We start from the raw sequence: 27,936 nt of genomic DNA on the forward strand, positions 1-27,936 counted from the left end.
AATAAAAAGGTTTTCAGCTTGACTAAAATGCACCGAATTTCAAATGTCGCTTTTAAGTCTGTTGAGGTTTTATGAACAAAGACTACAACGGTTTAATGCTTTTCAGTAATTACTGTTCCCTACAAGAGAATTTTAGCAAACTGGGGCAATAACGGGGAGTAATTCTGGGTGGTAGAACTTATGGCGAGGCAGTTAATCGTATCGGGATGGTAATTACGCGTGAAATACCATTTGTAGTATAATTTTACACTTCTAAAGACTTCCGACACTGTTTCCTATTCGCTTCCATTTCAGTATTCTTCCCCCCTAATTATGGAAAACTTACAGGTGATCAGCGTTTTCCGGGTAAAAATTACTATAATTCATTAGTCGAGCTTAACTTCAAGCGCCATGTTGAGTGAAAACTGATCTGTTCATACCTTATAAGGCAACTTTATCACACTGGGAGCAAAATTTGGGCAATTTTGGTGACTCAGAATTTTTTAATGACGCGTTCTCTTGTTACGCCAAAATTAGTTTTATTAATTAGCAGGTTACTTAAAACGAAGACGTTTTCAATATGTGGACAATTTAAAATTCAGTTTTATCATTAGGGCTGTGCCATTTATGGCCATTTTTGATCGTTTTCAACAGTAAAAATTGCAGTGACCGATATTTATAGAATACAAAACTGTATTGACAATTTTTAGAAAACATGAATGTGGACAAAACATGCAATGTGTAAAATTTTATGTAATGCTTTTTGGAAGTTAATTTTAATTGAATACTGTTCCCGCTGCTTATTTAATGTGGCTTGAAGAATTCAGTGTTCTTTTAAAACTAATTTAGCTTCCAGAAAATTACGACTAATTTGAAAACTTTTTAGAAATTCGAAATTTGTTTTTGGGCTTTATCACGTTAATCTTCAAAACATCTATCGGTCAGACTGTAATCATCTAAAGATCTTCAATTTCTGCATGAAATTTGCGATGCAATTTTGAGAAGAGACATGGAATTTTGACCTTACGTTTGTTTTCATTGCGTCGAAAAAAGTCAAATACTGCTGAAATTGAGTTAAGATTTCCCAAAATTAAAACCTGCTGATTGTGCATTTTTGTTCCTGTTATTTAAAAAATTAGGAAATGAGAATTATTTGTGTTGGGTTGAGAACAATTGGTTTAACATTTCTGCGAATCATTGCGTCTGTCTGGATACGTTTTCGGTAAAAGTCTTTAACTGTAAAAATCTCATTTAAAATCATTTGTTTGTTATAATGAAAAACGAAATAATTAATTTCAAAGTTAAATTCTCAAAGGAAACATCGTAAATTGATTTTTAATTATGCTCTTGATTGCTTTTTAAGAAACAAAAATTGCACAAATTTTAGCCAAATATAATCCCCGTCTAAAAAAATTTAAGGTTATGGCTATGAAAAACATTTATGAAAAATCAAAAATGATGTGACTGCCACAAAGCCAACTCCCCTTTCAATGAACCAAAAATTTTTTATATATATATATATATATATATATATATATATATATATGTGTGTGTGTGTGTGTGTGTGTGTGTGTGTGTGTGCGTGTGTGTGTGTTTGTGTTTGCGTGTGTTTGTGTTTGTGTGTGTGTGCGCCCTATGCCAACATACCCAATGTGTTAAAATAGCGCTTGTCATTATATTCAATTTATTCGGTTTGATCTTTTAGCTAAATAATCAAATTAGGAATTAGCTCGTGCTGTTACCAGCATGTTCCATCGTACTTGAGCCGATAATTTAGAGGCATCGAGAAATGCACAATCTAAATATTAAGCCAATTAACCGTTCCAGTGGTTCCACCACTAGGATAAAATATTGTGTATTATTTAGTTGTTTTCGTCACATTGGTTATATTGGTATTGGGTATTTTGTCATGACACGTTTTGTCAGTATTTCTCAAAAGTTGTTGTTTGCTAATGATTGACAGCGGTATTAGTTTGTGTTTGACTGCTTGTAAACAGATCGTAAATTTGAGGGATAATTTTAATACAAAAATACGGTTTGGTTTGATTTAAAATTAAGAAGGCAATAAAATGATGCCCTAAATTTTTTGTCAGTCAAATTTTCGATATTATCAGAAAAGTATTTTTCAAGTCTGGTGGGTCTTATGTGTTGTTAACATATGGCAATGTACTCACTAAGCTCAAATATTCAATAAATTTTAAAAATAGCCTCCAATATGCGCATTCTTTTTGTCTCCTTTGGTGTTCCGTAGATTTATTCTTTTATTTTGAACTGTAACAAGGAAAGGAGCCAATTTTTAATTCTTTTTGTAGCAATTTCTTGTTTTTCTTGTAAATTTGTTCAGATTTATATTGTTGGTTGTGAGAAACTTTTTTTCCAGAATTTTGAAAAGTAGCACTTTTTTACATTTAGATGGAAAAATTGAAAAGGAAAAACATCCGTCGGGGAAAGTGGTGAAGGATAGCTTAGAAATTAAAGCTAAAAACAGTATAATTTGTTGTAATTTTATTTTATTTAAAACTTTTGATTTTCAATGTAATTTTTTTTGCTTTTCTTTCTAGGACGTGCAGAAAAATTTGTTTTTGAAAGATAAAAGATGATTTTTTGTCAAACATTACAAGTAATTTTCTGCAATTCATGCAAGTTGATATTGGATATACTCGGGACCATTTCTCTGACACAGCTTAAAGTTGTTTTCTTAACCTTGAGAGGGATGTTGGAACATTCTGTGCTACGCACAGACTCGCACGAGCCGGTCTATTCATTTTATCCAATTAGATAAAATTAACTTGCTTGTCTTGAATTAAAAGGTAGCATATCTAGAAAAACTAATTTTGTCAAATTATGAAATTCGAGCATTTCAAACACAACTTAAAGTTTGTTCTCAGTTCACTTTCAATTTTTTAGGTTTTTAAAGCATAATTTACTGATATAAACAGTTATTCTACGATCTAAGATAAACAGTTAATTCAAAATATACTTTTTCAGTCTGATTAAAGAAAATAGCTAAGCTTGCATAATATAGAATAATGAAGCACTAAACTACACGCAATCCATCAGCAATAATCCACTACATTATTTTTCCCTGCCTCTGTTATTTCTATTTTTTCAATTCCTGGTCAACCTGGTTAGAATCACTGGACACTCTATTTTTGGTCTCCTCTTTTGCGCTTTGCAGTAAAAGCACTGCCAGAAATCCAGACACTAAATACACCCCCACCGCTGCAGAATAATTCGTTTTAGACAAATACTGAGCAAAGAACGGGGATATAATCAACCCCAAACGGGCCAGCGAGTCGGCGAACCCGATAGCTATCGACCGAATATAAGTCGGGTACAATTCGTTAATATATAGAACGAAAACCATACCAGAACCAAGTATTAAACATTTTGCAATCATTGCTGAAAATGTAAGTAATATACTTGGCATACAAAAGAAATATAAACCAAAAAGGACTGTTCCAATTGATGACATCGAATAGAGCGCAAATCGGCGACCAATGACGTCACTCAATGTCGTGCTTAAAATTGCGGAACCAAGCTGCGCGTTCGTGAATAAAACATTCATAACCAAGTCATTTGTACTGAATTCATTGCAATGTTTTTTGGAGCTCTCAGTGGTTTGAACAAAAACGTCACACTTTCGATCATCCGAGCTCTGTAAATTTTCGTAAAAAAGCAAAGTTAAGCCCAAACTTTCAAATCTCAGAGCGAAAAAGGCTAACGACATTGAAATGAGCAAAATTGCGCTGTCGAAACTTCGAAATAGTTCCCCAATTGAGCCGCGTTTTGTAACTTTGATTGGCGATAAAATAATATTCTTGTTCGCATTTTTGTTGAAACTTTGAATAACGGTTAATGCTTTTTCGGACTTTCCTGCAACTAAGAGAAATCTTGGGCTTTCGGGGCAAATTAACGAAACCAAGAAAAACATCAGAACCATTGGTAATGATGTGAGAGTCACAAACAGCCTCCAACCACCCACGCCGTCTTCGGGTATCGTAAATACTGCCAAAAACGAGCCAGCTAAGGAACCCACATATGTGGAAATAAAAAGGACGAAAATTGATTTGGCTCTCAGCCTAGATCCAAAACATTCGGATATGTAAGTGTAGCAGACGTGGACACCACCTAGGGAGAAACCGACTGTGAATCTGGCAAACACGAAGAGTTCCGGACCTTGGCTCAACACGCTGATTACGGCCGCTGTGCTGCCGATGACACTGCCAATTTGAATGACCAGTTTGCGACCTGAAACAAGTATAAACAGCATAAAATTTTGGGTCTGAGTTAGTAAATAAACTGCAGTTAATCGAAGCGATATTTAATTATACGTTCTAATTGTTGGGTGGTAGAATATTGTCCGGGAGAGATAGGTTCTCATTATAAATTAGCACAACTCAAGTTATAAATTCAGCAAAACTCTTATCTCAAATTCAGCACTCTTTCAGCACAGAAACTTAGATCAACTTAGATCTTTCAGCACTCTTTCCTTAAATTAACGCAGAACTTCGAAAAGATTAAAATTCGGAACATTCATGCCTATTTACCTTGTTACTACAAAAACAGTCAAAACTGTTCAACCTTTGTAGTCAGATGGCGCAATGGAAGAAAAAGTGGCTCTCAACCTAGAGGCACAGGTTCTAAACTGAGTTGGGTGCGAATGAGTGTATAGATTTTCCACAAATATTCACTTAATTGTTTGTAAAGTGCTAAAATTTGTAACAAAAGCGTTGAAAATTGAAACATTTAAGCATAAAATTATGAAAGATTTATTCGCGAATTTTTTTTCAGAATCTATCAGCGCATCATTTTAGCGCAGATTAGGCACGGCTGGGCCAGTTTTGCTATCGCTGAATTACCCAATTACCCCATTTATAGAGCTGTTTTCAAGACATCGCAGGTTAACCTTGATCAGTTTTTTGTTGATTTCACACCGAAAACTGTTTTTTTTCTCATTATTGTTCACTACTGAAAAATTCAAAAACAACTATCATTATTGGGAGACAATTTATTTTCAAAAAATATTTCAAATTTTACCGGGTTTTTGAGCAAATCTGTGGTCTGAAGGAATAAACCAGTTAATAACAGTTTAATACTCAAAAACAAGTGTTGATTAGTTAAAATAGAATTCAAAGTATTCGATTATTATATATGTTGATAACCTGCAATATTCGATTATTTATCTAGTGTTTTTGAAAATCTGGCATGTCTTCTGAAATAGAAAACGAGCGTTGTTTATAAACAGATTAAGTTTCAAAAAGAAATCTGCAGACGAAAAACAAGTAAAGTCTATTCCAACAAATCAATTTTTTTTCCTCCCAAGAGCAATGAGCACATAATTTTTGAGCCCCCAAGCACTCGCTTTAAAAATTTTAACCAATAATGCGCAATAGAAAAACAGATAGAAACAAAGGGGGCTTCGGAAATAGTGGGGAGATTCACAATTTCTTTCTTCTTTTCTAGAAGTTTTCAATGTGTTCGAGTATTCTATATCTTATAACCTGCGTTATTCGTTTGTTTAACCCAAAAACTTTTTTTGAAATTCAATATATATACATATATATATATATATATATATATATATATATATAAATATATATATATATAGAGAGAGAGAAGAGAGAGAGAGAGAGAGAGAGAGAGAGAGAAAGTGTGTGTTTAAATCTTTTCTAAAACATTCAGTGTAGTTTGTTTGATTTTAAAATTTATTGCTAAACATTGTGTGGAAGCATAACTCCTGAGGGTCAACTGGGCCACTAAAATAAAAAAAAGTGACTACCGCATTAAGTACTCCAACGTGCCCACCAAAATTGATATTCAGGAGCAAAATTAAAAAAATTTTTGCTAGATTAAATTGTTTCGAAATGGAAGGAAAATTATTTTGCAGTACCAAGGAAACAAAACCAAAAAAACAAACACTCGCTTTTCAAAAGATCAAGCCAGTATGAAAAAGGGTACACTGAGCAGCTTGCGTTAATCAGCGTCGAATAGTTATAGTAAACCAATTCAAAATAACACAACCAAAGTTTAGAAAAGAATACACTAAAGAGAAAAACAAACAGCAACAATTGACTAAATCAACATTATGAAAACTGAGCAAAAACTTTTGACAAGACACAAGTTAAAATTACAACAATTTTCAAAATCCCGTTGAGATTTTGCGGTTAAATATGTAGGTGAAATGAATCTGAATTTTGTAGAAATTTTTTTCGTATCAAGTTTCACTTGTTTATCCTAAGTTAATTGATGCTATTTCTACATTAAGTTTAATTAAGTTGAAAAGTTTCTAAATTATGGGACAATCTAAAATTTACACTGCAAATAATATTAAAAAAATGATGTTTGATTCAGGATAAACTAAAACAAGACCCGTTGCTAAATAAAAATAACAAAAAAATTTTCGATGCGAAGAAGATTTACATAAGAAACAAATCGCTTTGTTCCTAATTTAAATTTACTGAAATCTCGGTTCTATTTTAGACTACATTTCAAAAAATATTAAGTAGAATTTTAAGTGTAAACAGGGAAAAGCCACCTTTTTTTATCAAAAAGTCCTGACACATTTCCCGTTGCTCAAATACGAGTAGAGCTTCATCCCCAAGAACAGTCCCAAACATTTTCAGCTTAGCTTTGATCAAATATATTTTAAAAATTTAAAAAACAATTAACCGGAACTTTAACAAAAATGATTATCAAAACTTACAAAATCTTATTTACATCAAGGGGATCAATATACTGCCAAACAACAATTACTAAAAACATGAATCTGATATTGCATAGAAATGAACTTTACATGTGCAACACGTGGCAAACTACTAGTGGACATATTTCACCCAAATACTGTTATTTCTTATGATCACTCGTTCAAAAATTTTTCTCAATTCGAAGACACAGTCTTTAACTTGTTACTGAATTTCCATCAGTTTTTTCGGGAAATTTGTCAGCTATAATTTCAAAAGTTTTTAGCAAGCTGCAAAAGTTACAAGTTCTGGAAATTGTGCAGACGTTCCAAACTATGACTCCCATTGACTCTTAGATTTTAGTCTTTTTTCCGTTCTTACCCCCTTGCCTAGTGGGTGTAAATTATTTGCAACCCCAAGACGCACGTGCCATATTTTTACATAAGTAATTTTTTATGTAATCGTACGTGCTTTGTAATTTGGGGTGCATTACGTGCTGGGGGCACAAATGGAAAAGGTCCAGATTTTATCCTTGCAAAAAATGGTTCCAAATTTGTTTAGAAAGCCGATCTTGTTTGAAATTGCACCGAAATGTACAGAGTGCACAAAAATTTTCAAAAGCTCGTTTGCATTCAAATTCGTATCGTTTCTGTTTGTGCCCCCGTTACGTTATGCACCACCCAGTCACAGAGCACGTGACATTACAGAGTAAATAACTATGTTAAAATATGGCACGTGCATCGGGGGGGGGGGTTGCAAATAATATGAACCTTCGGGTCTTATTGACCCATTATAGACCCCCATGAAACTATAGCCACACCCCCCCCCCCATTATTGTATGTTTACCATGATTGGGGGGCTATAAATTATCTGACCACTAAGCGGGGGGGGGCTATAATGAGATAGACACGAACCTACTAACCTGGTGGGTACAAAATTTTCAAGTTATTGCCTGGTATATCTATGAGATTACTGTTTTGTGATTTTTTTTGTTTTTCTTCGGATTAATCACTTTTGACTTTATTTTTCTATTGTTGGCGTTTTAATGTTCACATTTTTCGTTGAAAGAACTAATTTATGATGTATTTTTTTCACAAAGTCATTCCAATAGAATCGAACTGATATAATGAATTCCTTATATCGGCTCGCTTCTCTAGTTACAAATTCGGTCAAAAAGTACATCAGAAACGAGCGCTTTGAATTAATTAATCTATTAATCCCTAACCGTATCTGTCTGATATTTTTCCCCAAAAGATAGCCCCAATTGACATGCCCATGAATGTGCTGGAGGTGAGGAGTGCCTCTGTGGGTGAAGAGAGATCCCATTCACAGAGGAGAACTGGACCCAGCAGAGAATTCACCTCCAGTTCCATGTGGTCAGCCATAACTGCCATCCCCATAATTACTGAAATAAATTACACCCAGTCTTACCCGGGTCGAGGTTTGGCGGTGAATTTTTGTAAGAAATGCGGTGAAAAAAAAATAATTTTCACCGCGTATTTCTTACATCTTTTTGCGGTGAATGTGGTGAATCGCGGTGAATTATTTATTTTCACCGCGTTCTCAATATTCTTACAAAATGTATCGTTCACACAGGGGTTCGAACCTCCAACCTCCTGCATGCCTTCAGCTGCTTACTCCACTGCCCCAACTGTCATGTACTACCTTGGAATTTCTCGTGAATTTAAATCAGATTGAGTAAACGTTGGAAAGCATTATATATAGACCTCGACTTATGAAAAGATTTTATAGTTTTTTTCTTTTTTTGGGGGGGGGGGGGCTTTATTGTCTATAATTACACGGTCCAGCTCCTAGTCTAAGTCAAGGTAAAGTCTTTTCATGGACTATTTGAGTCGAGCAAGGCCTTTTCACGCCTGTTTTGGGTCGAGCATTTTTTTTGTTCATAAGTTTAGGTGTAAACTTAGGCAAAACTCTACGCTACTACCTTGGAACGTTGGAATTGTCACATTTAAGATGCGGGTAAATGTACTCCGTTTAAGGCGTGATTTGTTTTGAAATCCCAAAACATGAGAGGGCGGGTACGTTTCAAATAAATCACACCGATTTTTTGTATCAAACGGAAGACAAAATTAATTAATATATGCAAAATCTTAAAATGCGCTGATCGTTTAGTCCTAGTTGGCAGGCCAGTTGATTGGGGCGTGCTTACACGTTCGGTAGCAATAGATTCAAATAAAATCCCACGGGCAGCTGAGGCTTGGTTTCAGCCCGCGGGGAATGACCAGACGCGGTAAGATATATAGTTTTCGTTCCTTCTCTCTCGTTTAAATTAGTCTTTATGGTTGCTTGTGACAACATAATGGATAAAATGTCAACATTACAATGTTAAGCGAGGATTAACACTGAGAATGGATGATTTTGTCGTCCAGTTGAAAAAATTCAGTTTCCATTTGAGACGCCATCTTGTTGATCGGCTTCCAGGAGGGCGCTTTTCAAATCGAATTTTACTCATGCTTCTTATCTTTCTTGACTTTGGTTTGTAACTATTGCCGCAGGAAGCCGGTAGAGCCGAACGAGCGCAGAGTAAAAAACCACGAAAATGATATTTAAAGCCGAATATTAAGCACCCTGTGTGACTTGATACGGATCTATCACAATCCAACAAATGATCACAACCAAACATATTATAGCTGTACAAAAATGAGAGCTTAAATTTGATTGGCCAATACGCATTTTGAATAAATTTGTTTTCAATATATAATCCCAATTTTGCATTCGATTTATTTAATTCGCCCTTTTCTAGATTTGCTTTACTTTAATTATTTGGTCAGACAAATTCAAGCATTCGGCTATGAATCTCACTTTTTTTCATTCAGCTCTAATTCCTAGTACCAATTTTGAAATATAAAAGAATTGAAAGTGATGCTCATAGGCGCTCTGTAAGGAAAATCCAGGACAATTTGGGGATTGAAGCAATTGAAAGCTATTGAAAGCCACTTTGTGGAGTAATTGCAATTTCCATACATGGGTCATTAGGAATGTGTGCACGTAATGTACCCTCATGATCCTATTTTCAATTTTTTAGAATGAAGCACTCCATGACGCTGTTCTTCTGTTATTAGTGGTTCTAATCAAACCTATCAAAGCAAATCAAGACGGTCCGCAAGATATAAAAAACGATAAGAGTTGCCTTATTTGCAAAATAGCAGCTGTGGGTTGCATTTGGAAACCAAATTAATTCTCTCGCAGTTTTTTTGCTTAAGCATGGATTTATTCTCAAACTTGTTTCCTCGAAACCACGTTTTTAAATGTTCAAGATATCATTTAGATGTCATACTTGCTCACTAAACCAATTTTCTTTGCTTCTCTTAAAATAAAAAATTGTAAACATGAACTGCGGATATCAGAGACAAATGCAAGTATATCTACACATCTAATGAGTCACATTTACTAAGAAGAGATGCAGAATGGTTTTTGATTTCTTCTGAGATAATTGTGGCTGCTAAAATACCTAATATATACAAAACCTTATTATCCGCTGATAATGTAGTCCTAGTTGACAGGCCAGTAGATTGGGGCGTGCTTACACGTTCGGTAGCGATAGATTCATATAAAATCCCGCGGGCAGCTGAGGCATGGTTTCAGCCCGCGGGGAATGACCAGACGCGGTAAGATATATAATTTTCTTTCCTTCTTTCTCGTTTAAACTAGTCATTATGGATGCTTGTGACAACATTATGGATAAAATGTCAACATTCCAATGTTAAGCGAGGAAAAACACTGAAAATGGATAAATTTGTCGTCCAGTTGAAAACATTCGGTTTCCATTTGAAACGTCGTCTTGTTGATCGGCTTCCAGGAGGGCGCTTTTCAAATTGCATTTTACTCTTCTTCTTATCTTTCTTGACTTTGGGTAGTAACTATTGCCGAGGAAGCCGGTAGAGCCGAACAAGCGCAGAGTAAAAAACCACGAAAATGATATTTAAAGCCCAATATTAAGCACCCTGTGTGACTTGATACGGATCTATATAATTCGCCCTTTCCTATATTTGCTTTACTTTAATTATTTGGCTAGTCAAATTCAAGCATTCGGCTATGAATCTCACTTTTTTCATTCGCCTCTAATTCCTAGTACCAATTTTGAAATAAAAAGGAATTGATAATGATGCTCATAGGCGCTATGTAAGGATAATCCGAGACAATATGGGGATTGAAGCAATTGAAAGCAATTGAAAGTCACTTTGTGGAGTAATTGCAATTTCCACCAATGGGTCAATAGGAATTTGTGCACGTAATGTACCCTCTTGATCCTATTTATGATTTTTCAGAATGAAGCACTCCATAACGCTGTTCTTCTGTTATTAGTGGTTCTAATCAAAACTATCAAAGCAGTAGAAGACTGTCCTCACGAAATAAAAAAAACGATGAGCATTGCTTTATTTGCAAAATAGCAGCTGTGGATTGCATTTGGAATCGAAATTAATTCTCTCGCAGTTTTTTTGCTTAAGCATGGATTTATTCTCAAACATGTTTCCTCGCTTCTTTCTTTCATTTTTCTTTGCTTCTTTTAAAATAAAAAACTGTAAACATGAATTGCTGATATCAGAGACAAATGCGAGTATATCTACACATCTAATGAGTCACATTTACTAAGAAGAGATGCAGAACGGTTCTTGATTTCTTCTGAGATAATTGTGGCTGCTTTTCATAAACCAGTCGTAGGATTTGTTTTTCGTCATCTCATGTCGTATTCCAGGCTATTTTAACATCATTGGTTTAGCAAAAAAGGTTTCAGATTTTTGCCTAAATAGTTAAGAATCACATTTGTTTTCTTATTTCATCTTTTTTCTCAACAAAATACGTTTTCGAGTAGCAACTTAGGAGCATGTAGGGGAAATGGATTGATAAGCTGTTGTCATAATAATCTCCTATGATATGTGTTGTCTTCATGCAATGATCGGTGAAAGAAAGGGAAAAATGCGTGAAACGGTAACGACGTGCATTGTTGAAGTTTTCGAAGTCATGATTTTTAACCTTTCTGATCGTTAATTTTTATAGTCTTGAAATTTCACAAGGGAAATCTCACCGGAAATTTCTTCAGGGGTGATGATTCACAACTGTTGTTTTTATTTTTGTGTAATTTAACGCTTGATAAAATTGATTGATTTTTAAAAGAATTTCGGTTTGCATCTGGTTTCTTTGGTTGCACTAATTAAAATTTTTGAAATCAAAGCGAATATAAATTTTATTAAGAAATATCAATGTGGTTCAAAAATTTTAAAAAAAAACAAGATGCCTCATTCATAGTATTTCAGGTTTTCATAACAAAATCCATTGGGTTTATTTCTTAAGAAACAGTAATTGGAATGTACGCACTAAACAGTGGGCACAACAGAAGAGGAAGATTTCTCAAGTTTCGAAAGTTAAAGGACGGGTCTGAGCATAAAAATAAATTTTAAAACGTTTGACTAAAATGAGGAGAACTGTCACGGATAAAATTACTTGAAAACTTAATTAATAAGAAATTTTCTCAGAAATGACTCTTCTCAAATAATCATCACGGTTTTTGTGCAGTCTCGATTGAGAAAATTTTAGAGTGTATGAGTGGTAATCTGTTCAGTACCTAAAACTCTGAGATGCACTGATGTAAACCCTGCATTGTCCAGAGCTTCTTCGATCGGAGTTTCAAGCGGATTCCCGTCAAACGTCAAGGAGTTATCCGGATCATCAGCTTTCTCGAACTCCACCAAATCTTTCTGGCATTCATGTTTTGCTTTTCCATCCTTCGGCGTCGAGTTAGGTTTTTTTATGGACCCATAACTCTCCATGATCAGTGATTTTATAATCAGGTATCAAAGAAAGTTATAACAGTTATGGTGTAAAATTTTCATACTACAAGGTTCTTTGCAATGTGTTTGGAACTAATTGAAGAAGAAAGAATCAAAATTGTTAATTTGAATTTTTTTCTGGTAGAAAATTTTAAACTTAGGATTTTTGAGCCATTTTTGATATGAAAAGAAAAGTAAAATGTAAAAAAAAACGTGACCAGACTATTTGCTCAGATATTCAATTATTTTCTTCACAGTATTCAATACAAAAAGTTTGAATTTGTTATGTACCAGATTGATATGTAGCAGATTTTTCCATCACAAAAATTAACAAAAATGCACGCTGTGTCAAACACATTTTCCAAAAACACTGTAAGTCGATAATTATAAACCAAAAAGTAGCTCACGCATTTTAGTAAGATGTCGGTATAAGATGTCGGAAATTTCTTGACTTTGAAAAGGCGATGCTGGTCTAGCTATCGTTATCACTTGCTTGGCTCAGTGGAACTTCAAACCGCTAAAACTTTTTAAAACTTCAATAAATTAACAATAATATAAATTATTTTTAAGACCATAGAGAAAAAGAAGTCGCATTTTCCTCAATAGAATGTTCAGCTTGTATTCGTGGAAGATTTTAAAATTAACTTCATAGTCATTAATTTTACTAAAAAAATTTCTATCTCAGTTCACGTGAATTCTTCTAGTCTGCAGATTTTTCGTCTGCAGTCTTTATTCGTGCATGATTTTAAAAGTTCACTTAGTAAAGGTTAATTAACTAAAGCAAAAATTAATTAGATCACAAAAAAGGAAAATATAATTTTTTGTATGAATGGCAGCTCAACTTGAGTTGATTGGAAGAATTCTTTTCCATTTTTGGTCATTTTGCGATCCCCCGTTGAGTTCAGCGTCATTGTATATGTTTTTTTTTTCGAGTACTCTGTTTGAAATTAAGTTCATTCGATTGACATGATAGTGACGAATTCTTCGTAGTTGATGACCCCGTTGCCCTCTAAATCTGCCTCCTCTATCATTGCCTCAAACTCATCCTCGTCTAACATATCACCTTAACACAAAACAATCATCACTTTACGCTAGTTGACCAGACGTTACCCAGTTTGAGGTCCCAGACGGAAAGTCAATATATCCAGACCCAGATGAACGCAAGGCGGGGGTGTCGTGCGTTCAAATTTATATAGTCTGGAAACACGTAAAAACGCCAAAATGTCTGGACATGAACGCACGAAAAGTCTGATGAACCCACAAAAGTGACGATTAAATAGTATAAATAATATAAATATAATAGCTCAGTTAAATAATATAAATATGATATTATTTAATTGAGCTGACAAATCTGCTATTGTATATAAAATATGAAATTGATAAAATAATTCAACTGCTTCCCAAGGACACGATTTGACTGAGCAAAACCACCTTTTGATGTCTTTTGAAAAGTGGGGACGTATTTGGGGCTCATGCTGTTACTGTTAGTACATGAGAACATTTATTAATGTAAACATTAAAAAAAGCAAAAAAACAAACATGCTCAAATACTCCGAGAAAAGTTGACCAATTTATAACTAATAAAACTAAATATCCTAAATAAAATCAAAGAGAATTTTAAATTTAAAACTAAGCGCAAACTATCAATTGTTTCATTATTTGCCGCCAGAAAAATCAGATGCAAAAATTGCACAGGAGAAATTAAAACCAAAATAAACTTCACTTAAAGTTGTTACAAAATTCGTTGGGAATCCATTTGTGACGAGTGATATGATTTCACTTTTTTGCAAACATCGCTTGCTAGAAAATTCTCCCAAAGTTGACCTGAAAAAGTTGAAGACATGTGAGTTTTCATACTTTTTCAGTCACACAGGTATAGTGCAACCCAAATTACGTGCGTGATAAAAAAACTGGTCAGAACTCAATTTGATTTAACATAGTTGACAGTTTTTCTGGTCAGATGTTCAGATGTCAACCTAATCAATGAGTAGATAGATGTTAAAAATTTTGTCTGAACAGAAAGGCATTCATTCATTTATAAGAATCAACTTCTAAAAACTGAAATTTTTGAAAATAAATTTTCCAAGTTTTTGAGAAAAACGAGTGCCAAAAAAGAAATTGACACAAAAAAGAGTATTTAAAGAGAAGAATTCTGTTTTTTTACATATGTCTTCATATCAGTTCCAAATTTCCATATTCTTTGTCACAAAAAATTAGAAATTTTGCATCCAAAAACCCAATTTTTAGGTTTATAATGTTCTCTACTAGCTATATTTTGAGAGCCAATAAAAATTGAAGAAACAAGATAACTTTAATCTATGTAACTTATATCATTGTTCAGTGTAAGCTTTACAAAATTGTTTGTCGATGATTTTCCTGATTTTGGATCTATTCAAAACCCTAAGCAATAAAAGGCAAATCATCAATGATTAATTTTTTTATGAAATTACAATTCAACTTAAGAACAATAGGAAGAAAAAATGCAAGAAATTTGAATGGTCTGTATTCAAAAAATGCACCAACTGGAAATTTTTAAACAAGTCGGAAAAATTTCTTTACAAAATTTGGATTTCTCTTACTCAGTAGTTGAAAACCATTTCAATGAAGCCAGTTTTGATTTTTAATATCAAAAGTGCAATGTCATAGACATAAGAGTTGAACCTACAGACACCAATTTTTATTAAAACTAATTCAAATTGCGAAGTAAAATCGCAACGTTGACAAAGACTCAATAATACAAATTCAAAAGTTTTCTATGCGGTGTATCGACAATTTCTATTGCAACTAAATTGAAAACTTTAAATTTCGTTTTAATTTACAATACCCAGAATGCTTTGGTTATTTGAAAAGACAAAGATAGACAAAATTAAACATCACAAAAAATTATTTTTCTTTATAAACAAATCATTTCAATATTTTTCCGACTGAATTTTTGCGTATCTGTTACTCAGTTAACTTTTTTAACATTTTAGTTACCTTGAAATTTTTAAAAAATGCAATCTGGCTTGTTGCTAGGCTCCAATTAGCAATAAAACGACTTCTAAAGAAAGAAGGCATCGGAACTTGGCAAAAAACACAAAACACAAAACTAAACTAAGGCATCACTGACACGGCAATTTATGTTCTGATCTGAAGGATTGAAAATTTAGGCGATCATTTATTTTAATAAAATCAAACATTGAACAGGCTAAGAAATTAACTGAAGTAAGAATTGGAGTGAGTCTGTTTTCTAGGAGCAGGGACAAATATCTTGATATTGCTCATCATTTATTGTGTCTATCAAGTTTTCGGAATCTCAGACACCAACAAAACTGGCAGTAGGCAGTTGCTAAAACTAAAATTGGTTAAATACATTGACGCAAGACATAGCTTTTTTGTAGATTGTGATTCAAATTCTGTTGCTGGCACTGATGGCATTTTTATCTATCAGTGAAATAATATTTGCTAATAGAAGATATAAGTGTTATCTAAATCTGCCAACTTTGAACACATTTTTCTTCTGAAAAATTGTTGTATTATTTCACTTTTAAAAGCATCTTTTAAGAAAGAATCCAACAAAGGTTCTCAGCATTCAAACAAGATGACATTAACAAATTTTTGGGCTAAAAGGTGAAGATATCATTTCCACAAAACGTGGACTATAAATATCAAAATGTTATTACAAAAAATTCAACTGACTGGCATGTGAAAGTCACTGTGCTTTTAAGTGACAATGCCGTTAACTGACAATATGAAAATGACCTAAAAAGAAACCAATTATATGAGACAAGAAACGTTGTATCGTTTTTGATGGGCCAAGAAACTTTGAGACAGCTTGCAAAAAATTTGTGATGTAATTTCGGTAGATCCAGCAAAATTCCTGTACTTTTATAAGAAAATGTATTAATTTTAGAAATCGTTCCAATTCATATATGATTTCTATGGCCACACAGATGTCATTAAAGATACATATATGGACCATAAAGCATTGAAAAACGATGATAGTCATATATGAACCATCAGAAAATCTTTAAAAAAGTGCACATGATCAACTGAAAATTTCATATTAGCTACTCAATGTCCGTTTATGTCCATAAACAGCATTCTTTTTGAACAATTAATTTGCATGCGTTATTATGTGCAATAGTTTTTGCTATCAATTGATCCGGAATATTTGTCTATAATCTTAATTTTGCATCAAAACAAAATTTGTTTTTTTAAAGGAATGCAGCTTCCGCTCAAAAACTCATGCTGTGTTCAAAGTAGGCAGCCTTTCGGTTGAGAAAAGTCACTTCAGTAATCTTTTGTCCTAAACGTTTGAAAAATTGAGGGTCATGAGTTCCTGGAAACTATACAAACATTGCTTGTTGTTTTCAGGTTGTTTCTAAGGAAAAACTCTTGGTTTGTATGATATCATATATGAGCATTTCAGGACTACCCAGGTTGGTGTACCAGACAAAAAGTTGATATGTCCAGACAGTCCCAGACAAAAAAGGTATACGTTGAGAGCGTCCCGGAGCGAAACTGCCCATGTCCAGACTTTTAAACGTTCAAAATTGTTCGTGCTTTGATCGTGTGCTCAAAAAAACCGATGTCCGGATCCGCTTGCGTTCAAAATTGAGTATGCCAAGAATTTTGCATTCCAATCCTTAGTTCGTGCACTTCATAATTGAAAGTTTGAGCGTTCATATCCAGATTATCGTGCATTCAAAAGACCATATGTCCAGACTTTCGTGCGTTCAAAATTGCCTATGTTCAGATTTTCCTGGTTTTCAAACCAAAATTCACCCGCTCGAAAATTGAAAATTTGTGCCTTCATATCTAGACTATTGTGCGTTCAAAAATACAAATAACCAGACTTTCGGGCTTTGAAAATTGCTGTTCATATTTTTGTTTGTTCACCAGAAGAACGAAAAAAAACTTGTGGGACATGAAAAACCATTGAAAATGAAATCCCGAGAATTTCATCAATACACAAACACCTATGTAGGAACAATTGAAACGCTCTTTTTTGCTACATGAAAAACTTTTGGTAACAAAACACAATTTATTTGATTAAAGTTTTTTTTAATATCGTATTTTCATCGGGTCGAGTCATAATTCAAAGTTAACCAAACTTGTTATGGAGTTTGCTCGGTGTAACTAGAGTCTGAAACCAAGAAATTTTTTGTTAAGTCCAGTCTGGAAAATACTCAGGAAACTCTATACAAGCAAACTACCATCTTATTATATTCTATAAGCGGTTTCTTAAAAAAATGAAAATATAGTCTACTGCAATCGGGTCAAAGAATTTTTTAAAACAAATCAAACTTGATATTGAGTATCCGTAGTATACTTCCGTGCTTACTTCCTTTTGGTCTGGCACCTCAACCTGGGTACTAAAAATTGTCAACCGGGGTGTTCATTCCCCCGACTTCTACAGCTGGAGAGGAAATCTCTCACTGCAGCCCGATGAATATTGGCCAAAATAGATTAACAATGAAAAATAGTTTTTGGATTTGTCATTTTCACAATTGGGCGTGAGTTTTTATGCTGAACTCAATAAATGGTCTGTTTCATCATAACTAACTCGTGAAGCGTTTAAGAAGTATGATCTGAAAAAAAATGTTTCTTGGTCCAAAATACCAAGTTTTTGTTCTAACGATCTTTTCGGATTCTTGCAAGATTCTTACAAAATGTTTTAAATTTCATAAGATTCATAGGAGATCTTTCAAGTTTAACTTTTTCTTATAAGATTCACACAAGATCTTACAAGATCAACTTTGTTTTGGACTCGCGCATTCCAAATTATGAAATCTCACCACGGGGAAACTACATATACCAAAACAGTTTAAGTAAAAGAGACTAACCAGTCTTCGTGAGGAACTCCCGGAGGACCTCGACAGTGATTTCCCCCTTGCCCTCCTTGTCCAGGACCTTGAAGGCATCTTTGACCTGCTCCTCGCCAATGATCTTCTGAGAGAAGTCCCAGTAGATATCGAGGAACTCATCAAACTGCACCACACAATCCGCACTGTTCGCATGCATCTTCTCAAGGATCTAGAAAAGCTACCCAGGTTTCATTCAAGGTCATTCAACTTTCCTTGCTTTCATTCAAGGTCATTCAACTTTCCTTGGTTTCATTCAAGGTCATTCAACTTTCCTTGCTTCCATTCAAGGTCATTCAACTTTCCTTGGTTTCATTCAAGGTCATTCAACTTTCCTTGGTTTCATTCAAGGTCATTCAACTTTCCTTGGTTTCATTCAAGGTGATTCAACTTTCCTTGGTTTCATTCAAGGTCATTCAACTTTCCTTGGTTTCATTCAAGGTCATTCAACTTTCCTTGGTTTCATTCAAGGTCATTCAACTTTCCTTGGTTTCATTCAAGGTCATTCAACTTTCTTTGGTTTCATTCAAGGTCATTCAACTTTCCTTGGTTTCATTCAAGGTCATTCAAATTTCCTTGGTTTCATTCAAGGTCATTCAACTTTCCTTGCTTTCATTCAAGGTCATTCAACTTTCCTTGGTTTCATTCAAGATCATTCAACTTTCCTTGGTTTCATTCAAGGTCATTCAACTTTCCTTGGTTTCATTCAAGGTCATTCAACTTTCCTTGGTTTCATTCAAGGTCATTCAACTTTCCTTGGTTTCATTCAAGGTCATTCAACTTTCCTTGGTTTCATTCAAGGTCATTCAACTTTCCTTGGTTTCATTCAAGGTCATTCAACTTTCCTTGGTTTCATTCAAGCTCATTCAACTTTCCTTAGTTTCATTCAAGGTCATTCCACTTTCCTTGGTTTCATTCAAGTCATTCAACTTTCCTTGGTTTCATTCAAGATCATTCAACTTTCCTTGCTTTCATTCAAGGTCATTCAACTTTCCTTGGTTTCATTCAAGGTCATTCAACTTTCCTTGGTTTCATTCAAGGTCATTCAACTTTCCTTGGTTTCATTCAAGGTCATTCAACTTTCCTTGGTTTCATTCAAGGTCATTCAACTTTCCTTGGTTTCATTCAAGGTCATTCAACTTTCCTTGGTTTCATTCAAGGTCATTCAACTTTCCTTGGTTTCATTCAATGTCATTCAACTTTCCTTGGTTTCATTCAAGTTCATTCAACTTTCCTTGGTTTCATTCAAAGTCATTCAACTTTCCTTGGTTTCATTCAAGATCATTCAACTTTCCTTGGTTTCATTCAAGGTCATTCAACTTTCCTTGCTTTCATTCAAGGTCATTCAACTTTCCTTGCTTTTATTCAAGGTCATTCAACTTTCCTTGCTTTCATTCAAGGTCATTCAACTTTCCTTGGTTTCATTCAAGGTCATTCAACTTTCCTTGGTTTCATTCAAGGTCATTCAACTTTCCTTGGTTTCATTCAAGATCATTCAACTTTCCTTGGTTTCATTCAAGGTCATTCAACTTTCCTTGCTTTCATTCAAGGTCATTCAACTTTCCTTGCTTTCATTCAGGGTCATTCAACTTTCCTTGCTTTCATTCAAGGTCATTCAACTTTCCTTGGTTTCATTCAAGGTCATTCAACTTTCCTTGCTTTCATTCAAGGTCATTCAACTTTCCTTGGTTTCATTCAAGGTCATTCAACTTTCCTTGGTTTCATTCAAGGTCATTCAACTTTCCTTGGTTTCATTCAAGGTCATTCAACTTTCCTTGGTTTCATTCAAGGTCATTCAACTTTCCTTGCTTTCATTCAAGGTCATTCAACTTTCCTTGTTTTCATTCAAGGTCATTCAACTTTCCTTGGTTTTATTCAAGGTCATTCAACTTTCCTTGGTTTCATTCAAGGTCATTCAACTTTCCTTGGTTTCATTCAAGGTCATTCAACTTTCCTTGGTTTCATTCAAGGTCATTCAACTTTCCTTGGTTTCATTCAAGGTCATTCAACTTTCCTTGGTTTCATTCAAGGTCATTCAACTTTCCTTGGTTTCATTCAAGCTCATTCAACTTTCCTTGGTTTCATTCAAGGTCATTCAACTTTCCTTGGTTTCATTCAAGGTCATTCAACTTTCCTTGGTTTCATTCAAGGTCATTCAACTTTCCTTGGTTTCATTCAAGGTCATTCAACTTTCCTTGGTTTCATTCAAGTTCATTCAACTTTCCTTGGTTTCATTCAAGGTCATTCAACTTTCCTTGGTTTCATTCAAGGTCATTCAACTTTCCTTGGTTTCATTCAAGGTCATTCAACTTTCCTTGGTTTCATTCAAGGTCATTCAACTTTCCTTGGTTTCATTCAAGCTCATTCAACTTTCCTTGGTTTCATTCAAGGTCATTCAACTTTCCTTGTTTTCATTCAAGGTCATTCAACTTTCCTTGGTTTCATTCAAGGTCATTCAACTTTCCTTGTTTTCATTCAAGGTCATTCAACTTTCCTTGGTTTCATTCAAGGTCATTCAACTTTCCTTGCTTTCATTCAAGGTCATTCAACTTTCCTTGCTTTCATTCAGGGTCATTCAACTTTCCTTGCTTTCATTCAAGGTCATTCAACTTTCCTTGGTTTCATTCAAGGTCATTCAACTTTCCTTGCTTTCATTCAAGGTCATTCAACTTTCCTTGGTTTCATTCAAGGTCATTCAACTTTCCTTGGTTTCATTCAAGGTCATTCAACTTTCCTTGGTTTCATTCAAGGTCATTCAACTTTCCTTGGTTTCATTCAAGGTCATTCAACTTTCCTTGGTTTCATTCAAGGTCATTCAACTTTCCTTGGTTTCATTCAAGGTCATTCAACTTTCCTTGGTTTCATTCAAGGTCATTCAACTTTCCTTGGTTTCATTCAAGGTCATTCAACTTTCCTTGGTTTCATTCAAGATCATTCAACTTTCCTTGGTTTCATTCAAGGTCATTCAACTTTCCTTGCTTTCATTCAAGGTCATTCAACTTTCCTTGCTTTCATTCAAGGTCATTCAACTTTCCTTGCTTTCATTCAAGGTCATTCAACTTTCCTTGGTTTCATTCAAGGTCATTCAACTTTCGTTGGTTTCATTCAAGGTCATTCAACTTTCCTTGGTTTCATTCAAGATCATTCAACTTTCCTTGGTTTCATTCAAGGTCATTCAACTTTCCTTGCTTTCATTCAAGGTCATTCAACTTTCCTTGCTTTCATTCAGGGTCATTCAACTTTCCTTGCTTTCATTCAAGGTCATTCAACTTTCCTTGGTTTCATTCAAGGTCATTCAACTTTCCTTGCTTTCATTCAAGGTCATTCAACTTTCCTTGGTTTCATTCAAGGTCATTCAACTTTCCTTGGTTTCATTCAAGGTCATTCAACTTTCCTTGGTTTCATTCAAGGTCATTCAACTTTCCTTCGTTTCATTCAAGGTCATTCAACTTTCCTTGCTTTCATTCAAGGTCATTCAACTTTCCTTGTTTTCATTCAAGGTCATTCAACTTTCCTTGGTTTCATTCAAGGTCATTCAACTTTCCTTGGTTTCATTCAAGGTCATTCAACTTTCCTTGGTTTCATTCAAGGTCATTCAACTTTCCTTGCTTTCATTCAAGGTCATTCAACTTTCCTTGGTTTCATTCAAGGTCATTCAACTTTCCTTGGTTTCATTCAAGGTCATTCAACTTTCCTTGGTTTCATTCAAGGTCATTCAACTTTCCTTGGTTTCATTCAAGGTCATTCAACTTTCCTTGCTTTCATTCAAGGTCATTCAACTTTCCTTGTTTTCATTCAAGGTCATTCAACTTTCCTTGGTTTCATTCAAGGTCATTCAACTTTCCTTGGTTTCATTCAAGGTCATTCGACTTTCCTTGGTTTCATTCAAGGTCATTCAACTTTCCTTGGTTTCATTCAAGGTCATTCAACTTTCCTTGGTTTCATTCAAGGTCATTCAACTTTCCTTGGTTTCATTCAAGGTCATTCAACTTTCCTTGGTTTCATTCAAGGTCATTCAACTTTCCTTGGTTTCATTCAAGGTCATTCAACTTTCCTTGGTTTCATTCAAGGTCATTCAACTTTCCTTGGTTTCATTCAAGGTCATTCAACTTTCCTTGCTTTCATTCAAGGTCATTCAACTTTCCTTGGTTTCATTCAAGGTCATTCAACTTTCCTTGGTTTCATTCAAGGTCATTCAACTTTCCTTGGTTTCATTCAAGGTCATTCAACTTTCCTTGGTTTCATTCAAGGTCATTCAACTTTCCTTGCTTTCATTCAAGGTCATTCAACTTTCCTTGTTTTCATTCAAGGTCATTCAACTTTCCTTGGTTTCATTCAAGGTCATTCAACTTTCCTTGGTTTCATTCAAGGTCATTCGACTTTCCTTGGTTTCATTCAAGGTCATTCAACTTTCCTTGGTTTCATTCAAGGTCATTCAACTTTCCTTGGTTTCATTCAAGGTCATTCAACTTTCCTTGGTTTCATTCAAGGTCATTCAACTTTCCTTGGTTTCATTCAAGCTCATTCAACTTTCCTTGGTTTCATTCAAGGTCATTCAACTTTCCTTGTTTTCATTCAAGGTCATTCAACTTTCCTTGGTTTCATTCAAGGTCATTCAACTTTCCTTGTTTTCATTCAAGGTCATTCAACTTTCCTTGGTTTCATTCAAGGTCATTCAACTTTCCTTGCTTTCATTCAAGGTCATTCAACTTTCCTTGCTTTCATTCAGGGTCATTCAACTTTCCTTGCTTTCATTCAAGGTCATTCAACTTTCCTTGGTTTCATTCAAGGTCATTCAACTTTCCTTGCTTTCATTCAAGGTCATTCAACTTTCCTTGGTTTCATTCAAGGTCATTCAACTTTCCTTGGTTTCATTCAAGGTCATTCAACTTTCCTTGGTTTCATTCAAGGTCATTCAACTTTCCTTGGTTTCATTCAAGGTCATTCAACTTTCCTTGGTTTCATTCAAGGTCATTCAACTTTCCTTGGTTTCATTCAAGCTCATTCAACTTTCCTTGGTTTCATTCAAGGTCATTCAACTTTCCTTGGTTTCATTCAAGGTCATTCAACTTTCCTTGGTTTCATTCAAGGTCATTCAACTTTCCTTGGTTTCATTCAAGGTCATTCAACTTTCCTTGGTTTCATTCAAGGTCATTCAACTTTCCTTGCTTTCATTCAAGCTCATTCAACTTTCCTTGGTTTCATTCAAGGTCATTCAACTTTCCTTGGTTTCATTCAAGGTCATTCAACTTTCCTTGGTTTCATTCAAGGTCATTCAACTTTCCTTGGTTTCATTCAAGGTCATTCAACTTTCCTTGGTTTCATTCAAGGTCATTCAACTTTCCTTGGTTTCATTCAAGGTCATTCAACTTTCCTTGGTTTCATTCAGGGTCATTCAACTTTCCTTGCTTTCATTCAAGGTCATTCAACTTTCCTTGTTTTCATTCAAGGTCATTCAACTTTCCTTGGTTTCATTCAAGGTCATTCAACTTTCCTTGGTTTCATTCAAGGTCATTCAACTTTCCTTGGTTTCATTCAAGGTCATTCAACTTTCCTTGGTTTCATTCAAGGTCATTCAACTTTCCTTGGTTTCATTCAAGGTCATTCAACTTTCCTTGGTTTCATTCAAGGTCATTCAACTTTCCTTGGTTTCATTCAAGGTCATTCAACTTTCCTTGGTTTCATTCAAGGTCATTCAACTTTCCTTGGTTTCATTCAAGTTCATTCAACTTTCCTTGGTTTCATTCAAGGTCATTCAACTTTCCTTGGTTTCATTCAAGGTCATTCAACTTTCCTTGCTTTCATTCAAGGTCATTCAACTTTCCTTGTTTTCATTCAAGGTCATTCAACTTTCCTTGGTTTCATTCAAGGTCATTCAACTTTCCTTGGTTTCATTCAAGGTCATTCAACTTTCCTTGGTTTCATTCAAGGTCATTCAACTTTCCTTGGTTTCATTCAAGGTCATTCAACTTTCCTTGGTTTCATTCAAGGTCATTCAACTTTCCTTGGTTTCATTCAAGGTCATTCAACTTTCCTTGGTTTTATTCAAGCTCATTCAACTTTCCTTGGTTTCATTCAAGGTCATTCAACTTTCCTTGGTTTCATTCAAGGTCATTCAACTTTCCTTGGTTTCATTCAAGGTCATTCAACTTTCCTTGGTTTCATTCAAGGTCATTCAACTTTCCTTGGTTTCATTCAAGTTCATTCAACTTTCCTTGGTTTCATTCAAGGTCATTCCACTTTCCTTGGTTTCATTCAAGGTATTTGTGATTAACGGTAATCATACAAGGTCATATATGATTTGCGTGATTTCTTTGTAGCAGTCATACATAGATCATAAAAAATTCAAACTTGTTCCCAAAAAGGCATGAAGAAATAAAAAATGCATAAACTTAGGTGGCCTGGTTATTGAATAAAATTCTTATTATGGTTGATGTCTTCGAGTCAAGACTGCTGCAATCAGAACCAAACCGAGCGGTGGACAGGGGAGTGCTCAAATGTGTCTCTCAAATAAATCTGATCGGACAGGTCTTGCGTCGATCCTGGATAATGACTGAGTTAGTAATTTTCCCGAAATTGAATTCAGAGAAATCAAAGAATCACTGATGTTGGAAGTATTTATTTGACTTTTTAGGAAAAAAAACTGTCAAAAAAGCGTATCGGTAATCTGTGTTCTAACTCAGTTTAAATGACCAACAATGCTTGGAATTTTTAATGGAAACTTTTTAATTTATCACCAATGACTGTGTTTAGTAGTCCACTAGAACATGGTAACGCTCCCGCTACATGGGCAGTTTTGCACTTTAAAATTACAGTTCTGCATGGGCTGTCAAAGCGATCTCTGTTTTCTGTTTATACAGCTTATAGTTCAAATTTTCTCTCACTTTATCTGTTTATCTCTTTAATTCAAAATTTTGATCAGGAAATCAATTTTATGTGGATTTAGAGAGAGCCCACACATTTACAAATGTGTGGGAATATTCTTTGAATATTTCCACATAAAAAACATAGCAACACAAGTCCTGACCTAAAATTCATTGACTTTCATTGACCAAGCAAAAATTAGACTACAAAAGACTATGGACTGGAGTGGATGGCAAAAACTATTTACAATGAAAATCTATTGAAAAATCAAAAAAAGTAAACATTGAAACCAAATTGCGGGATGTGAACAAAAACCACTAGCAAGAAAACGAATTCTTGTTCAAACACATTTTCTCGCTCTGCTTTAAAACCAAAAAGCTAACCAGAACTAGAAAAGTTAGGCCGCAAGCTACACTTTTTTTGCTCCACCTCTTGTTTCGGCGTGACCAAAGTTATCAGTTCAATTTGACTTCAGGGATCAGGAAAATGTGTACAGATTTTAAGAAAAACATAGCCTGAAGACTCCGGCATCGACTCGAAGTAATGCTTAGCTTATGCCTTGGACAACCAATCACTAAACTAAGAGAAATTGTTGTTTATACCACTCAAATTGGGGAAAACAAGAAACAGAGGAAACAACTTAAAAAGAAAAAACAAAAATTTGAAAACGATCTTTGAAATCTTTCACCAGTTGCAATTTCGAGAACAATTATTGACTGATGTTGCAGATTGCTTATAACAAATTGCCTATCATGCTTGAATTAAAAAACTTGGTTAGTTAAAAATTGCATTTGGTGGAAAAAATAAAACATACAACACATATGAAAAACGGAGAAAATAGAGCAAAATGAAAAAAATTGATGGACAAAACTATTAGGCCTCTAAAAATTGTTTAATGATGTTTTCTAAAATTTGTAAATTCTCCATATTTGATCCCAACACACAATAGGACAAACTCCGTCTCCTTCCATGAGTACCTAAATATCACCCAATTGCACTGGAAAACGCTTACAAAATGAGACAAAAGCAAAACTACAACAGACTGTAGAAAACAATATTATTTTATGAAAAAATGTGCTGTCAAACCCCTAATTGTTTAAACTTTTTAACAATAATCATACCATTGATCTTTATTGAACAATTGAACATGAAAAAATGTTCTGAATGTCAGAAGACAAAGAGTAATTAGAACAGAAAACTTAAAATAGAAAAAAAAGAAAAAAAACTGTTAAAACTTAACTGCTTTCTACAAATAAAACAAACCTAAAATGACAATAATAAAGCCAAATTGATATAAGCACTGATACAAAACAACTTTAGAAAAGTTTTAAAAAATTCCCCAGATACTAATGACATGAAAAAAAAAGAAAAAAGAAAATAAAATTGTCCAAAACGGCGAAATAAAAAAACAGTTCAAGATTGCATATAAAACTCATATATATGATTTAGATGATCAAATTTGCTCCCAAAAACCAATTATCTGTCATTAGTCTGCTTTGAAAAATCCACACGCAATCACAGAAACTTGTTTGCGTTGGAAGTCGTTTTTCCCACCTGTTTTTATTGCTCTCTCTCAATCAAAAAGACAACATGAAGAGAAAATGACTCTCCTTTCTCTCTGTTCTTCTATTTGTGCAGCCGTTTATCTAAACACTTTCATATCCTGTCACAACTCGAAAATGTTGAGCAAAATGTCTGTTTACATTGTTTACAAGTTCGTGAACGTATGCTATGTGCAAACATGCGAACATGTCCGTAAAAACACGTCTAATCACAAAGATTGCGGCAATTGTTTGTATACAAAAGACTTAAAAAAGAACTGCAAATCAAGGAACTAATTTTCTTATTTATGTATGATTATATATACATTATATATATATATATATATATATATAAATTTTTAGTCTTTAATTCTCTTTAAAATTTCTCTTATCTTTTCATCGAATTCTTTCTTATTATTTTTATTACAGATAATTATGAATTGTTCATATTTCAACCGGCAAGTTTTCCAAGTTTCTGTCAATTGAAGTTTTGTTACTTAAAAATCTGTTTTGAGATATTTACTTGCACTGTAAAATTGCACTAAAAATGAAATCGTGAAGAAAGATCGAGAAATGTGGATAGGTTTAGATGCAGTATAATTTAATTTGAGAAATCTCAACAAAAAGCACCTTGGGGTCCCAAAAATCGCAAAAAACACCTTTGGATAATTTTTGCGCAAATTGTGTCATTAGGGTTCGGCATGTATTATTCAAGTTCTTAAGTGTAAACCAAGAGATAAAACGTCAATTAATTGAGATCGTTTCTATGGCACATTAAGTTATCCTTTTAGAAACAAAAAAATTCTATTTTCCCATCAAGTATTTTTCCAGGTTTTCAAGAACTTTTTGATGCTTTTCTTTATTTCTAAGTCTGCGCACAAAATATTGAGCAGCTAAATTTTAAAATCGTTTCAAATGAAGTATCCTGCCCTGCTCCGAGAGATTTTCAGTTATTTTGAGACCAAACAACTTAAATATGCTAATCTAGCATTACAATTTTTGAACTGGCTTTGTTCGTTTCCGAAAGCTTTATGCACTTCGAACACAAACATAACTATAGTACAGTTAAACTACAGCAATAACTCATCGCCGAAGTGAAACTGACCTCAGTGACCTCTACGCTGGTGGGGGTGAGTTGGAGTTGTCTCAAAACATTGAGAAGGTCAAATGCAGGGATGGCATCTATCTCTTGTTTGTCAAACTTGTCGAATGTCTCTTTGAGTGACGCGATCTG

At 34.3% G+C, this 27,936-nt stretch overlaps 2 protein-coding genes across 2 annotated transcripts; both read right to left on the minus strand.

Annotated features, from left to right (window-relative positions):
* Window positions 1-3,069: 3,069 nt before the first annotated feature.
* On the minus strand, window positions 3,070-12,582 carry LOC142354841 (putative transporter svop-1). Its single transcript, XM_075407197.1, has 3 exons — window positions 12,247-12,582; window positions 7,888-8,067; window positions 3,070-4,230 (listed from the first exon to the last, which is right to left on the minus strand). The coding sequence occupies exons 1-3, from the start codon at window positions 12,449-12,451 to the stop codon at window positions 3,080-3,082; spliced, it is 1,536 nt and encodes a 511-aa protein (XP_075263312.1). The 5' UTR covers window positions 12,452-12,582; the 3' UTR covers window positions 3,070-3,079.
* Window positions 12,583-13,203: 621 nt separating this feature from the next.
* LOC142354842 (uncharacterized) lies at window positions 13,204-27,930 on the minus strand. The gene is made up of 3 exons (XM_075407198.1): window positions 27,808-27,930; window positions 18,280-18,469; window positions 13,204-13,514 (listed from the first exon to the last, which is right to left on the minus strand). The coding sequence occupies exons 2-3, from the start codon at window positions 18,455-18,457 to the stop codon at window positions 13,405-13,407; spliced, it is 288 nt and encodes a 95-aa protein (XP_075263313.1). The 5' UTR covers window positions 18,458-18,469; window positions 27,808-27,930; the 3' UTR covers window positions 13,204-13,404.
* Between the last annotated feature and the right edge of the window lie 6 nt (window positions 27,931-27,936).

Source organism: Convolutriloba macropyga, unplaced genomic scaffold, assembly GCF_964194025.1.
Source record: "Convolutriloba macropyga unplaced genomic scaffold, txConMacr16.3 SCAFFOLD_3399, whole genome shotgun sequence".
NCBI classification, from domain to species: Eukaryota; Metazoa; Xenacoelomorpha; order Acoela; family Convolutidae; genus Convolutriloba; species Convolutriloba macropyga.

Excerpts from the sequence above, each read along its gene's own strand:
- LOC142354841 (XM_075407197.1), bottom strand. The coding sequence starts at position 12,451 with ATGGAGAGTTATGGGTCCATAAAAAAACCTAACTCGACGCCGAAGGAT. Across the intron at positions 8,068-12,246 it reads AGTGCATCTCAGAGTTTTAG|TAATTATGGGGATGGCAGTT; the intron begins GTACTGAACAGA and ends AATTTATTTCAG. Across the intron at positions 4,231-7,887 it reads AAAAATATCAGACAGATACG|GTCGCAAACTGGTCATTCAA; the intron begins GTTAGGGATTAA and ends TACTTGTTTCAG.
- LOC142354842 (XM_075407198.1), bottom strand. The coding sequence starts at position 18,457 with ATGCATGCGAACAGTGCGGATTGTGTGGTGCAGTTTGATGAGTTCCTC. Across the intron at positions 13,515-18,279 it reads GGAGTTCCTCACGAAGACTG|GTGATATGTTAGACGAGGAT; the intron begins GTTAGTCTCTTT and ends TTTTGTGTTAAG.